This window comes from Eschrichtius robustus, chromosome 16 (assembly GCF_028021215.1).
Source record: "Eschrichtius robustus isolate mEscRob2 chromosome 16, mEscRob2.pri, whole genome shotgun sequence".
NCBI lineage: Eukaryota > Metazoa > Chordata > Mammalia > Artiodactyla > Eschrichtiidae > Eschrichtius > Eschrichtius robustus.
The window spans coordinates 42,141,214-42,166,821 of record NC_090839.1 but is presented as its reverse complement, the minus strand read 5'-3'; the positions used below and the strand labels follow the sequence as shown (position 1 = coordinate 42,166,821).

The 25,608-nt window shown below is 37.1% G+C and overlaps 1 protein-coding gene across 7 annotated transcripts in view; it reads left to right on the top strand.

Moving 5' to 3' along the window:
• The window catches only part of TASP1 (taspase 1), a 235,115-nt gene that overhangs the window by 67,327 nt on the left and 142,180 nt on the right, over positions 1–25,608 (top strand). For all 7 annotated transcript variants that reach the window (XR_011076948.1, XM_068565779.1, XM_068565780.1 and 4 more), the window contains one exon: positions 6,588–6,694. Coding sequence is in view for 6 of the 7 variants with exons in the window: in XM_068565779.1 (XP_068421880.1) it covers positions 6,588–6,694 (107 nt within the window). In the remaining variant the exon portion in view is untranslated. The remainder of the gene's footprint in view (positions 1–6,587; positions 6,695–25,608) is intronic.

The window sequence follows — 25,608 nt, the reverse complement described above, 5'->3', positions numbered from 1 at the left end:
CTCTAGGCGTACGGGCTTCAGTAGTTGTGGCACGCGGGCTCAGTAGTTGTGGCGCACAGGCTTAGTTACTCCGCGGCATGTGGGATCTTCCCGGACGAGGGCTCGAACCCGTGTCCCCTGCATTGGCAGGCGGATTCTTAACTACTGTGCCACCAAGAAAGTCCAAGTTATCTTCTTAAATACTGAAGCATTCTACATAAACCTGGTCTTCCTTTTTACTTCCATTCCTAATCCCAGACTCCTGCTCAGTCTGATAACCACAGTTACTTGTTTGATTTGCTTCTCTCTGTTCCAACAGAAATGTTGGAATATATAGTATTCCAACATATATAGTTGGAAAAGAATACATAGTATTCTGTTTTTTTTTAGAATTTCACTTTTATTTATTTATTTATTTATTTATTTATTTATTTTTGGCTGTGTTGGGTCTTCGTTTCTGTGCGAGGGCCTTCTCTAGTTGCGGCAAGCGGGGGCCACTCTTCTTCGCGGTGCGCAGGCCTCTCACTATCGCGGCCTCTCTTGTTGTGGAGCACAGGCTCCAGAGGCGCAGGCTCAGTAGTTGTGGCTTACAGGCCCGGTTGCTCCGCGGCATGTGGGATCCTCCCAGACCAGGGCCCGAACCCACGTCCCCTGCATTGGCAGGCGGATTCTCAACCACTGCACCACCAGGAAAGCCCCACTATTCTTTTTTAAGTAGATAAATGGTATCATACTGTAGTATCTTTAGTAAGTTTGTAGATAAGTTGTATTATAACATGGCTTTTAAAAATATTTTTTGTAATGCAGCAAGATGTATTTTGAAATCTGTCCATGTTGATATATATAGATGAATTAATTTTTAAACTGTTGAATAGCATTTTACCATATTTATTTAGCTGTTTCTTTATTGGTAGGCATTCAGGTTGATTCTAGATTTTGCCATTAACATTGATAATTCCATGAATATTCTTGTACACATCACTTAATATATACGTGTTCTATTGGGGTAGATAGTTGGAAGTAGAATTGCTGACTCATAGAGGATGTGCATTTACTGTTTTGCTGGCTATTGCCAGATTCCTAAGAGGTTTGCTGTCTACTTTTGAGAAGTCTGGCTTTGTATAGTTGGTGCCATTGATGACCACATAGTAGCTCAGAGCACAGACTTTAGAGGCCTTTATGTGACCAGGGGCAAGTTACCTCCAAGACACTTTTCTCATGGAGACATTGTGATTCCTTGAGGTAATGTATCAAGAATTCTTACTCCAATTTTTGGTGCATAGAAACACTCAGACGTTGACTATTAATATCATTCTCACTGTTATTAATATGTTGGATGTGAAAATGATCTTGGTGATATGATTTCATCAGAATTTAATAGGCTTAGCACTTTAGCACTGACTAATAAGATGATTTTAGTGATTGATCGTATCTGGAGTTAGGTGTAACCAGTAGAGCAGTGGTTTTCTACTTTGGCTGCACATCAGAGTCACTGGGGAGCTTTGAAAAATTCAGAAGCCCTGGCTGCACTCAAAATCAATGAAAACAGCAACTCTGTAGATGGGACCCAGACATCTGTAGTTTTTAAAGTTTTGTAGGTAATTTCAATGCGCATTCAGTTTTCAGAATGTCTGAGATAGAATGTGTACATTCTTTTGAATTCTTCCAGAAAACTCATTAAAGTTGAAATTGAAAGGAAAGTAATTTTGTTTTCCTTTGGTAAAGGACAACCTTAAATAGTTTGTGCTACAAAGTTGCTACCATCTGTTCCTTAATTTTCAGCTGTTTTATGCTTTGATTGGACCTGGGATACATCTTGAAATTAAGTAGAGTAGATTAAGGACGTTATTCTATTCTTTCAATTTATGGGCATGATTCCACCACAAGGAATCCTATTTTCTTCTTTTCTATTGGCTAGATTGTGTTCTTACAGTTTTTCTGCCTTTGTGTAAGGTACTTTGAAAGACATGATATTAAACATACTTTGTAATTGTAGAGTTTTATCATAACTGGTATATGATATATCAACACTTAATTTCACATGGCAAGTTAATATGGCCAGTTATGCTGTTTCAATTTTTTTATTTTGAAGTACTTATAAATTCACATGCAATCCTAAGAAATACAACAGAGAGATTCTATGTGCCCTTTGCCCAGTTTCCACCAATGGGAACATCTTGCCAAACTACAGTACAATATCACATTCAGGATAGTATTGACAGTCAAGATACACAACACTTTTATCACCACAGGGATCTCTCATGTTGCCCTTTTATAGTCTCACCCACTCACCTCCAACCTTCACCCCTTCCTTGACACCTGGCAGTTACTAATCTATTCTCCGTTTGTATAATTTTGTCATTTCAAAAATGTTATATAAATGGTATCATATAGGGTATGAATTGGCTTTTTATCACTTAGTATAATTCTCTTGAGATTCATCCAGGTGGTTGTTCTTATCAATAGCTTGTACCATCTTATTGCTAAACAGTGGATGTACCACTGTTTGTTTAATCATTTATCCATTGAAAGGCATCTGGGTTATTTCCGGTTTGGGGCTATAATAAATAATGCTGCTATAAATAAATATTCATGTGCATTTAAAAAAATTTCGGTAAAATACACAATGTAAAATTTACCATCTTAAACATTTTTAATGGTACATTTCAGTAGCTTTAAGTATATTTACATTGTATAACTATGACTACCATCCATCTGCAAAATCCTTTTCATCTTGAGAAACTGAAACTCTGTACTCATTAAACACTAACTCCTTGTTTCCTTCCACCTGGCCCTTGGCAACCACCATTCTTAGTTCTGTCCCTATGAATTTGACTACTCTGGGTACCTCTTATAAGTGGAATCATACATTTTTTTTTTTTCTTTCGTGACAGGCCTGTTTCACTTAGCATGATGTCCTCAAGGTTCATCCATGTTGTAGCATGTGTCAGAATTTCTTTTTAAGGCTGAATAATATTCCATTGTATGTATATACTACATTTTGTTTATCATTTATACATTGAATGGGTTGAAGCAACTTGAGTTGTTTCCAACTTTTGGCTATTACACATAATGCTGCTATGAACACAGGTGTACAAATATCTGTTTCAATTCTTTTGGGTACCCAGAAGTGAAATTGCTGGATTATATGGTAATTATGTTTTTAATTTTTTGAAGAACCACTGTACTCTTTTCCATTGCAGCTACACCATTTTAAATTCCCAGTAATAGTGCACAAAGGTTCCAATTTCTCCACACCCTCATCAACACTTGTTATTTTGTTTTTTGTTTGTTTGTTTGGTAATAGCCATCCTAATGGGTATGAGGTTGGTATCTTGTTATCTCAGTTTTCATTTACCTAATGATTATGCTGTTGAGTATCTTTTCATGTGCGTTTTGGCCATTTGTATATCTCCTTAAATGTCTGTCTCCAAAAAGGGAGACAAGGACTAGCCTTTTAAATTCCCTGGAGGTCACTTCAGCTGGAGGGAGAGGCATTGCAACAATGGCTGTCTGCCTCTGAGTCTGTACCTCTGTGACCAGAACCAGCAATCAGAGCCCAGATTCTGGTATTTGGAGGAGAGGGTCTTTATTACCCACCCTGACTCTCACAAGCTATGTGCAAGCTGCTCTAGGAGTGTATGCCCAGCTGCCTGCCACAGGGTTGGGGATGGAGTGTGGGGAGGCTACTGTGCGAAGAGCTGAAGTTGACCCAGATTAACCACAGTTTACAATGTAGCTTTCCCCTGGAAACCTTCCTCTTTAATAGACTCCAGAGTTGTATAATACTTACATTAGACAGATTCTAGCAGGCCAGTTGTTATCTAGGGGGGGAGACAGATTCCTGGTGCTTCTTACTCTGCCATCTTCCCTCTAGCTCCAACTTATTAATTTTATATCAGACTATTCTGATTCAAGGTTATTAATCCTATCTGTAACTATTTGCATATACTTTAAAATTTAAAAAGATGCCATTTATCATTTACCTTTGCATATGATGTCTTTTGCCTTGTAGACATTTTAAATTTTATGTGGTTTTATCAATGAACCATCCTTTTGATGGATTCTGGCTTTGATAACATTCAATGTAAAATATTCTACTTTAATGTTAAAACGAGTAAAAATAAAAAATAAAGTCTCTCTCAAAAAAGACTGATATAAAAAGACTGGTATTTATGCCTACTGTGTGATGGCTTAATCTTTTTGGACTTCTTTTTTTAGATTTTATATGTTTAAATCATTAATACTTATAAGGTTTCAGTTTTGTGTGTAGCGTGTGGTAGGAATTTAATTTGTGTTTTTTTCCCCAAATAGGTAATGTATTGTGCCAAGAAAGTTTACTGAATAACATATAGATTTCCCACTGGTATGAAAAAGCAGTGTTATTCTCAAATTCTATTAGGATATACATGAGTTTGTTTCTAAACTTGTTGGTCAGTTCCATTACTTCTTTTTTGTCCATTACTACACTATTGTTCTTAGACTTGGTCTTGAGGGCAACTCTGGTTCCTTTTCCACCTAATTTTCCTAACATATTTGTTTTTCCTTATTTAAAATTTTCTTGATTAATCTTAAAGGTAATATGTTAGAGTATCTTTGTTATTTTCCCACCGTTATTTTGATTAATTTACATCAATGTGGGGAAAATTAATATGCACTTAAAAACACTGTGACACTTTAATTATTGTTTTACTGCAGTCAATTTTCATTTAGATTTGCCTGCACATATATTCTTTTCTTTGCACTTAATTCCCCACCCCTCTCCCCTACCTTTTTTTTTTCTTTTTTGTCTTTGAGCTTTCACTTTGTATTATTTTGCCTGTTACTGAAGAACACCCTTTAATATTTTCATTAGTACAGGTCTTGCTGGTGATGAATTTGCTCATTCTTGTTCACCTGAAACTATTTTTATTTCACCTTCATTTTTGAAGGTTAATTTTACTGGATATAGTGTTCTGGGTGAGCAGATATTTCCTTTCAGTGCATTGAAGATAACCACCTTGCCTAAATGCACTTGGTATTGGGGTAGAGGGTAGGGGTGGACTTGCTTGGTTCTAGCTCACCCTTCCTGTGGGGATGTTGGCCCTTTCAATCCCTAGCTTGCTGTGGGAAGTGTCTCCTATGAAACTCCCACCTTTAATGGGCTCTGGGTTTGACTTATGCCTCTCCTTGATGCCACGGAATCAAATTCAAGTGCGCAAGTGTTGGCAAATGCTCACAGTGCAATAATAATAGCTTTAGTCTTCAGTTTACCCTCAGAAAAGCTCGATACTTTTTATAAGGTTTTTAATGCTTTTAAGGTGGTATTTTTAATATTTTATCCAATATTTTTGATAATATTTGGTGGGAGAATTGCTCTTAAGAATTTAGTCTGCCATTATCAGAAAACTTTGGTAATCTTTTCAGTGTTATATTCCAGTTTGTAATTTCTCTTGTCAGCTGAATCTAATTGTTTAAATCTGTATATCAAGTCTTAAAATTCCAGTTATTGTATTTTTTATTTTTAGAAGTTCTATTTGGTTCTTCTTCAAGTCTGCCTGGGAATGTTATCATCTTTCTTCCTTAGTTATATTTTCAATATCTTTTTTTTATGTCTGTGAGCATAAACATGTTTTATATTCTATATATGATTACACTAGTATCTGAGGTCTTTGCCGGTTGGATTATACTTTCTGATGTTTGGCTGACTTATTTTTTCATTCTTGGTGATTTATTTCTCATTCCTTTTATGAACTGTTTTTTTAACTATGGGCTCATATTAATTGGAACATGGGAATTCTTTGAGGTCTGGGTGAGTTAAGGTGGGTTTTCCCAGGGAGTATTTGCATTTGCGTTTAATGGGTTTTTGAAGCATTACCTCACCAAGATCATTTTTGGTTTTTTGTGTTTTTCAGGCCACATAGGTAATAGAAATTCTCCTAATTCTGCCTGAACTTTTAAATATTTTTTTATACTTTAATGTTATATAGATATGTATTTTGTTCTTATAATTCTAATTGTTCTTCAAGAGCAGCCCCCGCCCCATCCCACCTTGTGCGCGCATGCGCACACACATGTGCGTACACACACCCACACACACCCCGACAAAACAGAGCTCCCCTTCCCAAACCAGCCAAGTGTAACAGGACTTTTCTTCTCTTACGCTTATAGCCAAGGCTGTGACTTACAAGTTTCCTGATTCTTTGCATATTATGGCATTTTCTAGTTTTCCCTTTCATTGGGCATATCACCCTTTGGAGTTCCCCCTTTTTATGTGGATGATCTCCAATACGTTTTCTCCTGCTGCATTGTCCCAAGTCTCAGCTCTTGTCTCTTATGCACAGAGACCTTCAAAACCAGAGCTGGCCATGGCATGCATTAGCAGACACTCCTGGAGAGCATCTACCTTCAGAACTCACTTGTCTCTCTGGATTTGACCTTTTTCTTAATTTTTTTACTTTAGGTTATTTTTCTTATTCCCTCCCACCTCAGTGTACACTGAAAAGACTTTATAAAACCCTTTATCCAACATTCTCAAGGATTTTGTCCTGAGAAGGCTCTTCAGGATATCTCATCTGCCCCATTGCCCTAATATTTTTCAAATGTTATTTTTAATGTTTCTTTTATAGGATTCAGTTTAGCTGCATTTAAAAGAAACAAGAGGAAACTAGAGCTGGCAGAAAGGGTGGAAACAGATTTCATTCAACTAAAGAAAAGAAGACAATCAAGTGAAAAGGTCAGGAGGTGTTTGAAATATTAATAATTAATGTATCATAATGATATATTTAGTCTGCATTTAGATATATAAGCCTCAGAATAGTACAACCCAGTAGAAATATAATGCATGCCACATATGTACTTTTTAAGTTTTCCAGTAGCTGCATTTAAAAAAATTAAAAGAAACAGGTGAAATTAATTTTAAGACTTATTTTATTTAAACCAGTGAATCTAAAATATCACTTCAAAAATGTGATGAATGAAAAAATATTACTAGTGAGCTAGTCTATTTTTTTTTTTTTTGTATTAAGTCTTCCAAAAGCAGTGTGTATTTTACACTTACAGCACGTCTCAATTATGACATTAAATTTTCATTGGAAATATGGTCTGTATCTATATACCATCAAGTTAACAGTTGAAAAAGTAGGTTTACATAACAAGTTACATGACAAACATACTTAAGACTTCCCAGAAATTGAATTGAAACTCTGTTTTAAAATTAAAGTTTATTAAAATGTAATAACATTAAAAATTTAGCTTCTCATCTGTCCTCACCACAGTTTAAGTGCTCAGTAGCTCCATGTGGCTCGTGGCTGCTGTTTTGGTCCTTGCAACTCTGGATGAACATGGCTGTTTAGGGGATAGAGTGTTACAAGGAAATGTATATATTGGATTCATGTAGGTTTTTTTGTACATTCTAGTTACATGTCTCTGTTTCTTGTTCTTATATTTTCTTTGTTTGCATTTCATGCATTTGTGTGCCATCATGAGTCTGCGTGTGGCATTTCTTAGGTGTTTTGGGGGATAGAAAAATTAAAAACCATAACATTCATGCTCAAACTATGGCTTAGAGGTCCGTTAGCACACAATTCATGATGGAGTTCTCATGTCACATCGTCATTTGATATAACTTGGCATCTCGTTAATATTCTTCATTGATCAGTCCTATAATTGCTTATGTACTGGCTAATGCTTTCCGTCATAGCTATATATGGTTTATTCACCTATGAATGCATACTAAATCTTCTCTCATGGTGATAGATATTTTTCCAGTATGTTGCCACATGGGACAATTAATCAAACATTTTGGTCCAAACCTTTTTATTTTTCTGCCAGAGAAGAGTAGAAATTTAGGAGGAAAATGAACAAATGAGTAGGTAGACCTTGGTGAAAGTGGCTAGTAGTGTGGTTCTGTTTCTTCGGTTTCTGCATCCCATGTGATGTCTGAGTAAGCAAATTTAGGACTTCTGTTCTTTTAAAAAACTGATAAAATTTGCATACAGTGAGCAATTTAATCATTTTTATAAATATATATATATACCCATGTAACCCATTTACCTATCAAGATGTAGAACATATCTGGTTCTTTTGTACTTCCTTTCAGCCATTCTCTACCCTTTATAGGTAACCACTGCTCTGAGTTTTATCACCATAGATGTTTTTTGTTGCTCTTGAACTTTATATAATTGGATTCATACAGAATGTACTCTTTTCTATTTGGTTTCTTTCACAAAATGTTTTTGAGACAGTGTGTCACAGGTTTATTCTTTTTTATTACTGAATAATATTCCCATTTACTGTAAGTTGTTTATCCATTCTCCTATTGATGGACATTTGGTTCATTTCCAGGTTTGTACTTTATGAATAAAGCTGCTATGAACATTCTTAGACAGGTCTTTTTTTCAGGGACATCAGTTTAGGGTTTTTATGCATAGAAGTATCAGTTGACCTCATAGAGAATATCTTCAGCTGGTCTTATTCAGAAGATTCATTTTTTTATTCAGAAAATATTTATTAAGCAGCTACTCTCGGTGCTGAGCTGGGTAGTAAGAAAACAGTGGTGAACAGGATGGAGGTAATTCCTGCTCTAATGAAATTTTACATTTTAGTGTCTAGAGACAGAAACATATAAATGTACAATCAAGTAAGATAATTACCATGTTTGATAACTGATATAAAGGAAAAAAAAAGCACAAGATGATATGATACAAAGTAACTTGGATATGAGAGATGGAGGGGAGACTCAAAAGAGGACTCCTTTAGTTAGGATGATCAACAGAGACCTCTCTGAGGGTGTAACATTTGAGGCGACATCTGAAAAATATGAAGTGAGTTTTATGAGAAGTCAGTGGAATAGTGTTCCAGGAAAAATGAACTGCATGTGCAGTGGCCCTGGTGGGGACTTGGCATATCAGAGGAATGGAGAAGAGGGGCATTGTGCCTAAAGCAGGGTGGGCAGGAGGAGGATGGTATGATCTGAAGCTGGAGAGGAAGGTAGATGCCAGCTCCTTGAGGAGTTTCCACTTTTGTTTCATGAATAATGAGTTATTGTAAAAGCAGAGAAGCAACACTGCCTTATTCACATTTTACAGAGTTCTTTCTGGCTGCTACATGGAGAACAGGGGGAGGCAAAAACAGAAGTGAGGAGATTAGTTACAAAGTTATTACAGTTGGGAGATGGTGCCATGTGGACTGTGGATGTTAGGGATGGAGATGGAGAGAAGTGAATATATCCAGGATATATTATAAGGGCTCCTAGAAAGACAGGAATTACTGACGCCTTATTGAGAGGGGATTTAAAAGTTTTAGTTTAGTCATAGTGTATTGCCATTTACTAAGGTGGAGCAGGGAGCTGGAGAAAGTATGGCTTCAAGGTGATGGAGGTGGGAAGTGGAAATCAAGAACTTTCTTAGTCCATGTTCCCTTAATGAACTCAGATTAACCAGTGCTTTTCATTTTCACGATAAAACATATTATCTGATGCCAAGGCACCCTAAACACGCAAAGGTAATAGACCACTTTTAGTGTGCTATGTTCCTCTACTCCTTTCAGTTGAATTTTGTGCCACCAAGAGCTTCATTATGCTCATTGTTTTTTTATCATTTTATCCTTTATCATAATTCATCGTCTCTCATAAAGTAATGAATATTGAGCTTAAAAAGAGAGTTGTCTGCTTGCAAACTGAGAGAGTTGTTTGTTTGAAAACTAACTTGAAAAAGCAGAGTGGGTCTATAAAAAGTTGCTGTAGAGTTAAGTATGGGCAAACCAGCTGTAAAAGATTGAGAAAAATCGTAAAAATCTAGAAGCTTTGTGCATTCAGATTGTATTGTGTTGTTAGTGTATTTATATTCTTGTTCTACTTTTAGATAAAATAAAACCTGAAATCATAGGACAGTCCAGTGTGTTATAGGAAGATGATATGGAACATTTGTATGTGGGTTCACATTCAGAGAAAGTCTTATATGAAAAGATTGGCTAGCGAATGAATGAATTGGTTTTGTGTTTTAAATAAAAAGGAAATATTTACAATATGTGTCCTTCTTCATGATTCTGTCCTTCACCCAGAGAATATTCAATTTTTGAAAAATTTAAACAACCACTCATCAACCTGGTTAAGAGGATTTGCAATAAAAAGCTGGATGTGGCAGCAGGAAAGATTAACTGTGGAGTTGGTTATATGCATCTGAAGCTTAGGGGTAGGTCAGGAGGGAGATTCCCATTTGGCAATCATTGGCATCAAAAGGAATATGAATCCACGTGGCCAGATGAGCTCACTTAGTAGTAGTGAGTGAAGATAGAGGTCTGAAAACTGAACTCTGGGCCAGGCCAACATGTCTACATTGGGAGGAGGAGAAACCAGCAAAAGAGAAAGATGGAGCAGCCAGTGGGGCAGAGGGGCCACCAGGAGAGTGTCTGGGAAGCAGAGAGGAGCGTTCAAAGTCAGGCATCACCTGGGTCAAGTGCTGCTGACAAAACAGGTAGGAGGACAGAGGACTGGCCACTGGACTCGGCACCTGGAGACTTTGGACCTGGATGAGGACAGTTTCCACGATGTGGTGGATTGTAGAGCAGGTGGAGTGGGTCCATCAGGGAGAACAGGGTGGAGATAATTCTTTTGAGAAGTTTTGCTGTGGAGTGGGGAGAGAGAGGTGGGGAGATGGGGTCAAGACACCGTACCACTGTCAGTTACCTTCTGTGAATTCACTGAGTAATTTCACCTAGGAAGGCTCAGTTTCCTTATCTTTAACTGAAAATAGTGATATTCTGCTCCCGTAGCAGGGCTGCTAGGAGGAACAGATGTGTTAATGGATGTTCGAGTGTTTGGTGACTGTCACTGACTGAGACACCATCGTTTTTGCCTTTGCCATTGTTTGCCTTCATCTCAGCCAAAAAAGAAGGGAAACTGCTACTCTGGGTGCTGCTCTGGGTGGAATCTTGTAATGGAGAAAGGGAGGGTGGTAATGGAGGTCACTAGTAGTGGGTGGAGAGGTGGAATTCAGGCATGATTCAAATGGAGTATTTTAGACCCCTGAAAGGACAGGAAAATATTTTTAATATTCAGAATATATGAACTTTAATGTGTACAAAGCACTGTGTTTGACTAGGACCCAGCTTCTGCCTTTAGGGAAGGATGCGGGCCACAGGCTTTGTTTTGCAGATGTTTGCTGTATAACCTTGGCAAAGGTAATAAAAATGCTCCGAGAAAGAAAAGACCACCAGATAAGGAGCCAATGACGCAGAAAATTATAATTTTTGAGAGGAAGTGTAGCAATTTTTTGGAGATGTGACAGGAAAGGACAAATAGCTATTTTCTAAATCAACCTGTATTTAGTTTATTTCTCCCTGTCCTGTGTGTATAGTTTCAGCATAGTTCTGGTTAGCCAGCATTGACTAAAGCCTGGAACTACTGTGTGTTGTGGCTACATAAAAGAAGATGTGAGTTGGGTATATAAATATAATAAAAAGAATAGAGTTTTTGGTAACTTTCCTAATGTTCACTTTTTTGTTACTCAGTGTTAAAGGATATAAATATTGTCTTGAAAGGAGTATACAGTAGAATAAATATTTTAAAGCCTGAAAATAAAGTAAATAAATTTAGCAATTTTTGTTGCATTGATATTGCTCGTTTTTCTTAAAAAAGTAATTGATTGTCCAGACATTATCACAATACTAATAGAAATCAGAATTAAAGCAAGAAGAATATTTAATCAGCTTGCTACCTCAATTAATTAGAGTATTTCTGTTTTCCTTCGTCTTTGACCATTTACATTTGACTTAGTTTAAAATAAGAATGGTTAATTAATGGAATGCTTTTGGCTGCAAACAACAGAAAACCTGATGGCGACTTAGGAAATGCATATTTGTCCCCCTGCTCCCTGGCCCTTTGCCTCATAATAAAAAATTCTGGAGGTGGGTGGTTGCAAGCATTCATTAGCTCGGGTTTCCAATGGTGCTGGAGCCAACATATCTGGGATTTCTCTTGGGCCTTTTCTCTCATGCCTTTTGTCTTATGGATGGAATATGTCTCCTATAATTTTAGGTGTCACATCTGCATTCAAGGTGAGAAGAAGGTGAGACCGTGGAGGGTGTGGGCGGGGAGACTAGTGTCAGATGTGTCTGTCACTTTTTTATCTGGGATGCAAAAGTTTTCCAGAATCTCTCTCAATAGATTTCTCTTTAGTTGTTTTTTTGGGGGGCAGTGGACAAGGGGCACAGTTTGGTCACATGGCTATTCCCAGTTGCAAAGGAGCCTAGGAAATTAAGTGGATTTTCCTCATTACTATCTCATAGCTCATGGCTTGCTGCTAGACACATTGTCTTCCCCCCAAAAATTAGTTGTTTTGTTGTCAAAGGAAGGGGAGGAGAGTGGTTATTAAGGAGGTAATCTACAGTGTGTAGCGTAAATGGAGAACTTTTTTTTATCGTCTTCTTCTGCACAATTAATATGTCCCTTGTTGCTACAAACCAGTAGTGGGTTAAGCAGCTAATCTCCCCATAAATCAAATAAAACACATTTTATCCTCACTTTCAGAATACATGGGTTTTAAGATACAATATTAAAAAATAAGGAATACATTCTGAGTAACTGTCTATTCTTAATAATTGACATCTCTGTTTCATCCATGCTTTTTTGGTGTGACTTGGAGGGAAGGCATACTGGAGAAGGAAAAGATTATTATTTACCTGTAGTGCTGTGTAATATAAAAGTAGTAGTTGTTTATGCTCTGTTCCACTCCCCTATCTGGGTAGACCCAACTGTTCTGGATTTTTCTTTACTTCTTTCTTTCCCTTGCTGTGTATAGATAGTACACACTTTGCATGGTAGTGCTGGACCATAAAAATGACTGTGCAAACCGGAACTGTGCAAAGGGATCTTAATGGCAAAAAAGTACACTTTTTCCATGACCTTTAAACATTTTTGTCAAAACATTAAAAACTCTTTTACTGGTGGTTATAAATGTGTAGAGAAGCAAACAAAAAAGTAATTAAAATGAGTATTTATTTAGTCCACTAATTTAAAACATCAGAATTAAAGTAGGTTTTTTCTGTCTAAAAAACCCTTTATCAACAGTAGTTTGAACAGTGCTTGCTTTCCTGTCATGTAAGTTATGATATGGAGTGAGCATCTGTTTATGTCATGGTGAATCGTCAAACTCTTTTTAATTTTGCATCAGCTTTCAACATTTTATCCTTTGCTCTTTCCATGTTGTACGGTATCTCTCAGCTTTCCTTTTATGTCAGCTTTTTTGCCAGTGTCACTTCTTCTGGGACATCTTCATCCTTTTTGTCACAACTACATTCCTTATTTATGTTGACAGGTTTGTCTTCACTAAGTTCCTCTGACTGCAGATCTTGAGTCTCTTGAACGGTGGCAGTGTTGAAAATTCCCACAGTCAATTATTTCTTCCATAACGTCACTTATTTTTTACTAGAATTGCACTTCCAACATTATCACTTTTTGTTTCTTTGCTTCACTTTCATCTTAGTTGGCTAGTGCCCTATCTTGATTATCGATATTTGTAAAATGTCATGTGGATTTATCACTGGGAGACAAGGAGGTAACACAACTACACACTTAGCTGTCTGTGCACGGTGACCCATCCGTGACAGACGTTGAGTGAAACGACATGATCGGTCACTGATCATGATGGGCATCTAACGTTTACATAGTTTACATAGTGATCTTTGAACTAAAGACCTAGTAGTGAAGTTTATACTTTATGCAATTACTCACAGTTACTATACCATGTAATTGAAGTTTGGACCAGGTTGTTGAGTGACTGGTATTATTTAACTGAGCTGTGGTAACTGACGTTTGTCTGTGTCAGAGCTAGGCAAATCGAGAACTGTGTTTGTGAAAAGGAATGGTGCGGTTCAGCATGCTCCTCTGTCCTTTGTAGTTCCCACACGTGGGCATCTGCATTCTCCCCTGACAGGATTGCCACGGACTCTCATTGTTGTTAGAATATTTATCAATAATTCTTGTGGTGTACGTGATGAAGTGATGACACGTTTTAAGTTTATCTTTTGTTTTGATACAAAAAGTAAAAGGTAGTTGTGTTAGTATTAAGCATTTTTGAAAAAGAAAACCTTCTTTTGGAATGAAGTGCTAATAAACTCATCGGCCAATTGAGGTTCTTAGCTCGTGCTACAGAACTGACTGAATTGTTACATAACCTTGTTATATAACAGAAAGAGTTGCTACAAAGAGGAGATACTTTGGGAAAACAAACAGACCCAATGCACAGGATAATCTAGATTTCATAAATACCAGTTTCAAACAGCTAGCCCTGGATATTACTAGAAGGGACTCCTTTATTCTTAGAGTATTAAAAGAGGTTGGGGGTATTGTTTGATCTCGGCATTTTTGATGTTTCAAGCCTTTTTTTTTCCTTTTCATTTTTCACAAGCATATTGTCGAAATAGTTTCCATGTCTTTTTCTTTAATAACAGAGTTTACAGTTGGATGTACATGAAATTCTTTGCCTTCTCCCACCACTTTTATGAAGTAATTTAAGTTTTCAATTAATTTCATTGGTTTTTAGGTAAAGCAGTACTTGTATAGGGTGGTGAAATGAAAGATAATTAGACTTTTCCATTGTGTGAATCTTTCATTCTTCAATTTCTAATGAACAAGTTTAGAAAATCTTGCAATGCTTTATACAGTGTTGTGTGTTGAAAACCACTCTAAAGAGATTCTACAACTTTTAATTTTGTGTTCTTTAGCCACCACATAGGGACATCAAATTGGCCACATGTTTCAGAAAGAAAATGTTGGGCCTTGCGTTGTGTGCTTCACATAAATGTATTCTATTCTTTTGAAGTATATTGTGGGTAACATTTTTCCCTTTTATCCACCATCTTGAAATTATTATATAAACGCTTAACTGTATCATACTAAATCACTGTTATTTTTTGGGTGAGAGGTAGGTTAAGATCAAAGGAAGTAAATGCACAAAAAACAACATGTTTTCATCAGATTGTTCTGTTTGTACTTGTGTACATTTTGTGTATTATATGTGCAGAGGAAGGAGTAATTAGTCTTTTATAGACATTTTCTTGATCTGGAGTCTTTCTGTGTTTCTCAAAAAGATGGTTAAAGCATAGGTATATGAGTAAACAGAAGTAAGAAACTTCTTTGCCTTCTCTTTTACATAAAGAAGTATACTTTATATATTTGTGGGTATTTTCTTTTTAATAAAACTGTAAATTCATCCTGTGGAGTGATTATCTTCCATTTGAAATTATTTCTTTGAATTGTAAGTAATATATTAAAAATTATATTTTCCTGTCCTAAGACTATCTTGATTACTGATTAAGCCTATAAGACTTAACATGTAAATCAGTAGGTCAGTAACTTAAATACTTATATTACTAGATTACCACCACCTCATGCATTTATGTAGGTTATACAGTCTGATGACCATTATTCCTTTGCAATATAATTTGATGGGGTTTGTTTATTTGTTTATTTATTTATTTTTCCATTTTCTTAAATCACTTTTTATTTTAATTAATTAATTAAAGTGAAAGCAAGTTTATTTAGAGAGATACACGTTCGATAGGCAGAAGGCAGACTCTTTTTAAACCTCTTTTTCAACTTGGAAGTTGGTCTTTTTTTTTTTTTTTTTGATTTGAATTTTATTTAATTTATTTTTTTTATACAGCAGGTTCTTATTAGTTATCTATTTTATACATATTTGTGTATATATGTCAATCCCAATCTCCCAATTCATTCCCCCGCCACCATGGGGTTTCTTTAAATGTCTATGGTTTGCAGCACTTTATGTCAATTCATCAGTTATCCAAATCCAGAACTTTCAACCCCTGATAGCTGGACAGTTGCAGTATTTTTTTTTTTTCCTTCTGTTTCAGAAAAAGTTTCTAAGTTCTCATATAAAGGTTCAATAGCTAGTAGGTTGGATTTCTTCCCGACTCTTCCTTAAACCCTTACGAAGCTATGCCTTAAATTTATACTGAGTTTTAAAGTTATAAGTGAGATAAGAGTGAGGCAAGAAATCTGTTAACAGACCTTAACTGCTGTTTTTATTTTGTAAGGGAAGTAACCTGTGGTTTTCCAGACTTGTTATAGGTTGACATCATATGTTCAGACTTGTAAATCCTCCCTCCACTTTTACTATTCATCAGCTCTGTAGAGCCTCCTCTAAATTTTGGTGTTTAACAGAATCAATGGAGGGGAAAAAAGAGCATTCCTTCGTTATCATTGGGATAATCTCAGCTGATCTTGTATATAATGTGCAAATCACCATATTATAGCTTTCCTAAAAGGAAGTGTCTCCAGTGAATGGAATTTCATTGGAGCTACAGATAGAAGTCTTCCTGTCTGGGAATTGGCTCAGACCATGATGTTAAGAGCATCAGATTCTAAGTCAGAACTTTTAAATATGTCCGCATATGATATCACCATGTACTAATGACCTGAGTTGACCCATCACAGATGTAGTGGTGTTGACACATGTGTAGCTAATAAGGCCAGCAGAGTAGACCAATACATGAGAAGACAAATGTGTATACACACACACACACACACACACACACACACACGGATCAATAACAAGGATGTTTTAAGATCAGAAGATAAGACCCACTGCTTAATTAGGTTGAAGGAAAACTGTCTGGAGTTTTCAAAGGCCTGATTGGCCCACCTCTTCCATAATCAGCCTAGAACATTTTGAATAAAAAGTCAGATGCCAGAAACTATTCAGAATTCAAGACCTGGGCTGGGATTACTTGAGGAGTGGAGGAAGTAGGGCAGGCTGAAATGGGGTACAGTAGACCAGGATTTCTAGTCTAGGTTTGCTGTTAACTAGTCCAGAGACGTTGGGCAAACATGGAGTCTCTCTAGACTTCAGTTTCCTCAGCAGTAAAGTCAGCATGCTGGATCAAGTGATTACCATCATTCTTTCCAGCTTGATAATTCTCTAATATATTATCATTGGCAGCATGGAGTTTGTCCAAACCTCTTGATCCTCTCATTGAGAGATCCTTTATTTTAGTGTATGCTAAACCTGGCCGGCCATTATCTTCATCTGGGTAGTTGTAAAACTCGATTTTTAGGCTCTACTCTCAATATACTGATGAACATCTGCAGGGGTGTGTGAGGTATTGGGCCAGCATTTGAGACTCATTGCTTTTTCTGCCTAATGTGTCACAGTGGGCCTAGAAAAGCACCTGCTTAGTAATCGTTGCTTAAATGAACATAGAACGTTCTAGAGGAGTTAGTACTTATGTACATGATTGCATTCAGTTAATAACTTCATGTCCAGTCTTATTCATTTAGCTCTCCCGAAGGTACCCTAGAGCTCTTTTCTCCTTTCTCCTTATTCCAGAATTTGTCTCCAGGTCATTGTCATTTTCCACAGGTACCTGACACAGTGCCCACTTAATGAAACTGTGTTTGAATGGATGAATCTAAGTTTTTATTACCACCCTCCTCTCCAGGCCCTGAACTGTTCCGGTTGCTTATTATACATTTCATGTCATACCTTAGCTCAGCATGTCTAGAATCAAGCTTCATCACTGTCTCCTGGATGACTGCAGTAGCATCGCAACCCGTCTGCTCTTGCCTTTCCAGTCAGTTCTATACCCAGCATTTGTGGAATCATTTAAAAGTGCAACTTGATTTTGTCATGACCCTGTTTAAACTCTTCAGTGGCTTCCAGCTGCTCTTAAGAATAAAATATAGGCCCCTTAACAGAGCCCACAGGACTCGATAAGAGCAGGTGCTTGTCTTTCTTTTCAGTCTTTTGCTCTTTTACTCTCAGTCTGGGTCACACTGTCAGGATTCTGCCTGAGTCAGGTCCTTTGTCCCTATGATTCCAGATCCCAGGAATATTGCCTCTCCCCCTCCCACCTGTCATTTAAACTGTCGTGCTGCTCCAGCTGCCTCTCTGAGTGTGCTTATTTGATGTCTTTCTCTTTCCCTAGAGTGCAGGTTCCAGGAGGACAGGGATTATATCTGTTTTGGTTGCCATGGTTTCTCAGCTTGGCATATATAATAAGTACTCAGTAAACATTGGTTTAATGAATACAGGCACTATTTTTTGTTTTGTTTTGTTTTTGCTTGCTTCTTTTTGATATATTTACCACCCTCAAGTCTATACCTTTTTACCGTGATGGCTGGATGGTTGCAGTATCTTTATAACTGGCTTCCCTGGTTCTAGCCTTTTTCCATTCCTCTTTAATTCTGTGTATTATCCCAGGATACATTTCCTTAAAAATACCTTCATTGGTCTTGTCCTTCTTCTGAGAGAAACTTTAATAGAATCTTTACTATCTTTAGATTAAAACCCAAAGTTTTTAGAACTGACTTTATGAACCCTCTTGAAACTTGAGCCCAGCCTACTTTTCCATTATTTCTCTTCTGGAGTAATCTTTTTTTCTCTTATCGACTACATTTCTGTATTTGATTTTTCATGGAGTTGCTGAAAGTTCTTATTTCTAAGTTTTGCTCATGTCTCTTTCTCTTTGTGGAATAAATGATAATTAATAACGGAATACCAGCCACTTCTCCACCTACTGAGATTCTAATCCAAGTCCTTCTTTAAGGACCAGCTCAAATGCCACCCAGATCAAAACCAATTCCTTTCTTCTACTTAGTACGTGTAATGGGCACTCAATAAATGCTTGTTGAATTGAATTATCTACTACCTTTGACATTTTGAGATTGGTGTGTGATTATTTTATCATATCTATGCAGGCATATGGAAGCATGAGCATTTTGTTTTTTTATCCTTATCACAGTGCCTAGAAACAATGCCTTTACTCAATTAATATTACTAACTTAAACATCTACAGTCAATGATTCTAATGTTAATTTTGAGAGAGCAAAGTGTGTTATTTTCTTTAATTGTAAGTGTTATGGTCTTTCAAGATAAGTTTGAATCTTCTTTTATTTGCTTCAAGCATACATTAGTTCAAAACTATGTCTCACTTTTAACAATAAGCTTATATTTGGGGATATAATGAAAGAAGAGTTTGGTTATCTGAAATATTACTATTGATAATAATATTATTGAGTAAGTGAGGGAAATGATTGTTGGGAAATAATTTCTTAGAAACAGCTCACAGTTGCAGCTGACCATTCCAGAGGTGAGTCAGGAAGTGTCCACAAGGGGGCGTGCCCATCTAGCCATCTAGAGAAACGTGACCAAGTCCCTCTCCTGTTATGCAGGTAAAAATGCCTGTTTTACAAATGTACTCCTAGGCCATGTGTCTTTTTCTAGGAAAAAGAATAGACCTTCACCATGACAAAAATTCCTACCCATTTTCTAGCGCCTGTTTATTTTGGTGGTGTGATTTTCCGAGGAGGAACAGGGGACAGAATGGAAATGGGGATTGCCTTGCAAGCTGAGACAAGTCTATGATGCTTGTGATTGTGCTTTTTTTTTTTTTTCCTGTGTTGAGAGCATTTTTATTTTACAAGCATTGCCATCTCTTCTGTGGTCATTGTATGTCGTTTGCTCAAGGGATAGGCAGTGCTCCATTTTCATTGCTCCATTGATTTGTGTCACCTGAGGTTATGAGGAACTAGCAAGTGACCTTGAGGAGTGCACAGGCTTTGAGTGGAGTTTCTACCAGAGGTCATGGCCTCATGGGATCTTCAGTTTTTGTTTTTGTTTTTTTCCAGTACCTATTTTACCTTGACTTCAACATTATCACCAGCAAACATTTATTGAGTACTATCTATATACAGATTTTTAAGTAGGCTTTAGGAGTAAATAGAGAGGCCCTGCCCATTTGGTCCAGAGGAATTAAACAATAAAGGGAAATCATACCATTTGGTATGTGCTAGAAGAATGAAACCATCCGTGAGAGCTGCAGGGATTAGCAGGATGGATAAGTTACCATAAGCACATGGTAGGCTTTATGGAAGAGGTGGAATTTAAGCTGGGGCTTGGATAAAGAGTAGGGCTTACATAACTGTAGAGAGAAAGAGAAAGTCCTAGTTTAGAAGAAGCCTGTGAGAAGCACCGCAGAGTTTCTGCAGGACAGTGGTTTCAAACCCAAATGCTTATGGGGGCCAAGCAGGTAGCCTAAATATGTGAGACCATCTAGAGGGGTGGCGGGGATGGCAATACATGTTCCATTTTTAGGTATTCAAAAACCAAAACGTGCAACACCAAAAATAGTACGCTTTGCTGGTCAAACCGAGCTCTGGTTTTGACAGCCTGTAATCCCCAGTGGGGGCACGACAGCTGATAGGATTCAACTGTCCACAGAATTTAGCAAAGTAAAATAGACCATAGAGGAAGTAAGTACACAGGCAGAGCTGCCCCTGAACGTCTGTTTGCACTAACTGTACTTAGAAGCAAATGAGGAGAATATTTTGAAATACAGTATGTGTGAGTGGGGCCTGTCCTGGTGGTTATTTGCATTAAACACAGGCTTTTGAGTGTTGGGAATCTCTGAAAACATCATTGAGGTTAATTTGAATGGCATTAGAATTTCTAAGATATAGTACTGTCATGATTAGTTTAGATTGTATTTTACATCCTAGAATATACTTAGCTCCTTCCTACTCTTTGTAATTCTTTGATTTATCTCTGATTTCTAATAAGATTTTGATCTGTTGAGGAACAAAGAGAAAATAAGTATATGGGCATTTTTTGGCTCCTTTTTGCTTTTTAATATGCTGATCTTTAGTTGTTATATATTTATGATTTTGAATAATAATTTCTATTTTTGTGAGTAAACTCATAATTATACGGTCAAATGAATATTGCTTTAGAAATCTCATATCAAATAAAATAACTTATTACTGTGTTATTAAAGTCGGTGTCAATTATTCTTCAATCTGGAGAGGGTGGAACTTAAATCCAGGTTAATGACCCATCCCAATTGTCACGGTGTTTCATTGGCAGGAATAGACTCCAGATTGTCCAGGTTACCTTCGAGTCCTTTATCTGTTATTCCCCACTGCTTTAAGACTCAGTTCAAAGGCCACTGGAGCTCTGGAATTTAAAAGAAAAAGTGTAATTTTATCCCGAGAAGGTAAATGTAAGCTCTGAAATGAAAGACCAGAGGTCCAGACCACGGCCAGGTGTTCCTGGAAAGAGCCAAATTGGACAACTGAATTGCAAAAGGTTGCCTGCTCTTATTAAAGAGACTTTGTTGCTGTCTGTTTAATTAGCAAGGTCTTAGCTCATTTATTTATGTGTTTTTTAATCTGCCCAGGTAATGACATTCATAGCCTATTAGTGTGTGTGCTGGTAGCGTGTTGCGCTATCTATGTGGTTGAAGTCCTCTCATATATGCGCCTCTATGAAGTGAAACTGCCAAATAATCTCAATTCCCTCCTTCTCCCTTGAGCATGTTTCCCAGACGGCAGCGACTGAGTTTAAGATAGTGAAGGATGACCAGTGGAAAAAGTGAAGTTAAGACTCAAATATTGTACGGGTATTAATCATTTAGAGCTTTTAGGAAAGCAGTCTGGAATTAAAGAAACTGAATTGGTTAGTCAAAAACGAGGAGTGTGATCTGGTGCCAGATGATTGATTGAAGGGGTTGGGAAGGCAGTAAAGAAGTGTTACCAAAAGAAAACATTGAACGGTGGAGTGTGTGACCAATATAAAGATATATCATTTCTTTATAGATAAAGCGAGAGGCTCAGTGTTTGATGGTAAGAGCCTTAGAAGTTTGTTTTGAACAGTAGACCAAAGGGCATGCACAACGTCCTGAAATAAAGATCACTTCCACATTGTGAGAAACGAGTCTGGACTTTAGTTTGGTTACTATGGGACCAGCAAAAGATTTCTCAGCAGTTGTTTAAGGATGTGCTTTTGAGACAGAACCCATTTAGGAGTGATGTGCAAAAGCATTACATTCAGAGAAGATCTAAATATGAAATAATCAGAGAAACGTGAGGTTATAGGAAAACTATTTTGGATAGGCTGAGTCTGGATTGTGCATAAAAATTGAGCAAGATGCAGTTTCAGAGGACAAGAAGTTTGAGTTATTGATGAGGTTCAATGAAAAAGTATTTATCTTATGACACTTTGTTAGTTGCTGCTTCCAGGTGGAAGGGGGGGAAGACAAGCCACCAAAGAGCTTAGAACAAGCCAGTGTATAAAAGTCTTCCAGACAGGGGTTTAGGTTGTACTTTTAGGGCCAGGGCCCCCGTGTGGATGGGAAACGATTCAGGAGACCTTTTCTGGAGTTACTGAGGCCCTGGGACTTGAAGAAGGGCAGCATTTTGATGTGGGGCAAGGGTAGGGGAGGAGAGAGCAATATTTGCACTGGATGAAGTGCAAGCGAGTCAGGATGCCACCTATAGTGTGGAGTTTAATAGTATCTGCTGTTACTCCGGAGAGCCAAGGCTCATACTGGAGGAGAAGGCAGGAGGGCCGGGCCTTTGCTAAGGTTTAAAACAACAAGTTGTTTTGTCACAGAATCAATTTTGCCCTTCTTTTTCCTTTTTATTTATTTATTTATTTATTTTATTGCTTTTTGGATCTTTTCACCTAATGTTTATTCCTCTTTCATCTTATCTCTGTTTTTTCTCCTTGTGTTTATCTTATTCTCTTTCTAACTTGTTTAGTTGGACACTTAGCTTAGTAATTTTGTTTTCTTTTCTAATATTAATATTTTGGGTATTAATTTCCCTCTAAGTGCCACTTTTACTATATCTTTCACAAGTTTTGAAATGTAATATTTTTATTATCATTCATTATTAAATATTTTTGTTTCTATTTAGATTTCGTATTTGATCCATAAGTTATTTAGAAGTACTTTTTTCTTTTTTAATTTTTAAATTTTATTTACCTTTATTGACTCCTAACTTAATTGTATTGTAGTTAGAGAGTGTATTCTGTTTGATGTTTCAATGTTTCTTGAAATTTGTTGTGATTTAGTTTATGGGTTAATGTATGGTCAATTTTTGTAAATATTTATTTGTGTTTGAAAAGAATGCTTCCACTCTAGTTGGTACAGAATTCTGTGAATGTCTATCTAATTAAGCTTTTTAATATGCTGTTCAGATCTTTTATTTCTTACTGATTATTATTATTATTATTATTTAGGTCATTTGACCTATTCATAGTTGAGAGAAATGTGTTAAAATATCTCATTGTGAGGTATTATGGTTTGCCGATTTCTCCTTGTTGCTCTGTTTTTGCTTTACATACATTTGAGGCTATTTTTTATTTTAGGTACATACAAATTTAGAATTACTACATCTCCGTGGTGTATCTAAACTTTCAATATTTATCACAGAGAGACTCTTTAGTTCTATTAACTTTTTGTCTTAAAACTTAATTTTCTTGATGTTAATATAGCTACATTGTTTGGATTGGTACCTGCTTGGTATCTCTCTCTCTTTTCCCTGTCCTCTTCCAGCTTTTCCATGTCCTTATTTTTCAAGTGTATCTCTGATAAATAACATATAGCCAGATTTTAAAACCTAATCTTGACCTTCTAATAATAACCATTATTATTTTTAATTAATTAATTTATTTTTGGCTGTGTTGGGTCTTTGTTGCTGCGCACGGGCTTTCTGTAGCTGTGGTGAGTGGGGGCTACTCTTTGTTGCGGTGCATGGGCTTCTCATTTTGGTGGCTTCTCTTGTTGTGGAGCATGGGCTCTAGGCACGTGGGCTTCAGTAGTTGTGGCACGTGGGCTCAGTAGTTGTGGCTTGCGGGCTCTAGAGTGGAGGCTCAGTAGTTGTGGCACACAGGCTTAGTTGCTCTGTGGCATGTGGGATCTTCCTGGTCCAGGGCTCGAACCCGTGTCCCCTGCATTGGCAGGTGGATTCTTAACGACTGCACCACAAGGGAGGTCCCTAACCATTATTATTTTTAAAGACAATATTAATTTTGATTTACATGAAGTTTTGCCATTTTATTTGCTTACCTATTCCTTGTTTCATTCCTGAATGTCCTTTTCCTTCTTGGATTATTGTCTTAGTCCTTTCAGACTGCTATAACAAAATACCATAGACCGGATGGCTTACAAACAATAGAAATTTATTTACCACAGTTCTGGAGGCTGGGAAGTCCAACATCAAGACATCGGCAGATTTGGTGTCTGGTGAGGACCCACTTCCTAGATGGCTATCTTTTTGCTATAACCTTATATGGCAGAAGGGACAAGGGAGCTTCTTGGGCTTCTTCTAGAATGGCATAATCCCATTCATGAGGGCTCTGCCTTCATGACCTAATCATCTTCCAGTGCCCCACCTCCTAATACCATCACCTTGGGGATTAAGATTTCAACATGTAAATTTTGGAAGGACACATTCGGATGACAGCATTTATTTTCCTTCTTCTTAAAGTGTATAATTCATTTGTTCATTCATTCATTCAACAGGTATTTATTGAGTGCTTAAGAGGTATCAAGTACTTTTCTGGGTGCTTAGCGTATGTTAGTGAATAAAACATACAAAGATTTAAAACATTTATTTCTTTATTTCCTTTATTTTTTTGGCTGTGGCGGGTCTTAGTTGCAGCACACAGGGTCTTCGTTGAGGCATGTGGGATCTTTCATTGTGGTGCAGGCTTCTCTCTAGTTGTGGCGCCCGGGCTTCTCTCTAGTTGTGGTGTGCGGGTTTTCTCTCTCTAGTTGTGACGCGTGGGCTCCAGGTCGTGTGGGCTCCAGGGCGCGTGGGCTCTGTAGATTGCGGCACGCAGGCTCAGTAGTTGTGACACGCGGGTTTCAGTTTCTCCGCGGCATGTGGAATCTTAGTTCCCCAACCAGGGATCGAACCCACGTCCCCTGCGTTGGAAGGAGTATTCTTTACCACTGGGCCACCAGGGAAGTCCCTAAAACATACAAAGATTACTGCCTTTGTCGAGCTTCCAGTCTCGGGGGAGGTTGGCAGTTTAAATAATATGAAAATATGTGTTATATTTTAGAAGATGATGACATGTTATGGGAAAAAGATAAAGCAGAGTCAAGAAAGGAAGATTAGGAATGCCTATGAGTAGGTGGTAGGGAGGATTAGAAGGAGGGCAGTTTGCAGTATTAAATAGAATGGTCCTTTAGGATTTCATTAAGTGCAGGTCTCTTGGTGGTAAACAAATTTTATTTTTTAATTTATAAATGTATTTATTTTATTTTTGTTCCTAAAAGGTAATTTTGTTAGATACCCACTTCTATGTTTATAGTTACTTTTTCTCTGAGTACCTTGAAAATACACCACTGCCTTCTGGCTCCCATTGGACTTTGGGATTTCTGCCTTCATTCTGTTGTGGTGAGCTTTCCTTTCTATCTGGCTCCCTTTCTTTCTCTCTGGCTTCCTAGAGATCTGGATTCTTGTTTTTCATCAGTTCTGGGGAAATTTGAGCTATTTTCTCTTTAAATATTTTCACTTCTCTATTCTGTCTATTCTTTTCAGTTGGGCATACATTAGACTTTTTCTCATTCATATTTTTTACTATCTCTTTCATATTTTCCAGCGCCCCCACTTGCTTACAATTGCAATCAAATGTGTATTAAATGTTATATAAATATAACTGTATTATACTATTAGGAAAAAATTGAAAAATTTGTTCATGACCTGACGTTTTGAATTCTTGGTTGTGTACTTTAAAATAGATACATCAGCTGTTGATTTCTTTTTTTAAGGTAAAACTTACAAACAGCAACACACACACAATCTTAAGTGTATAATTTGATGAATTTTGATATGTGTAT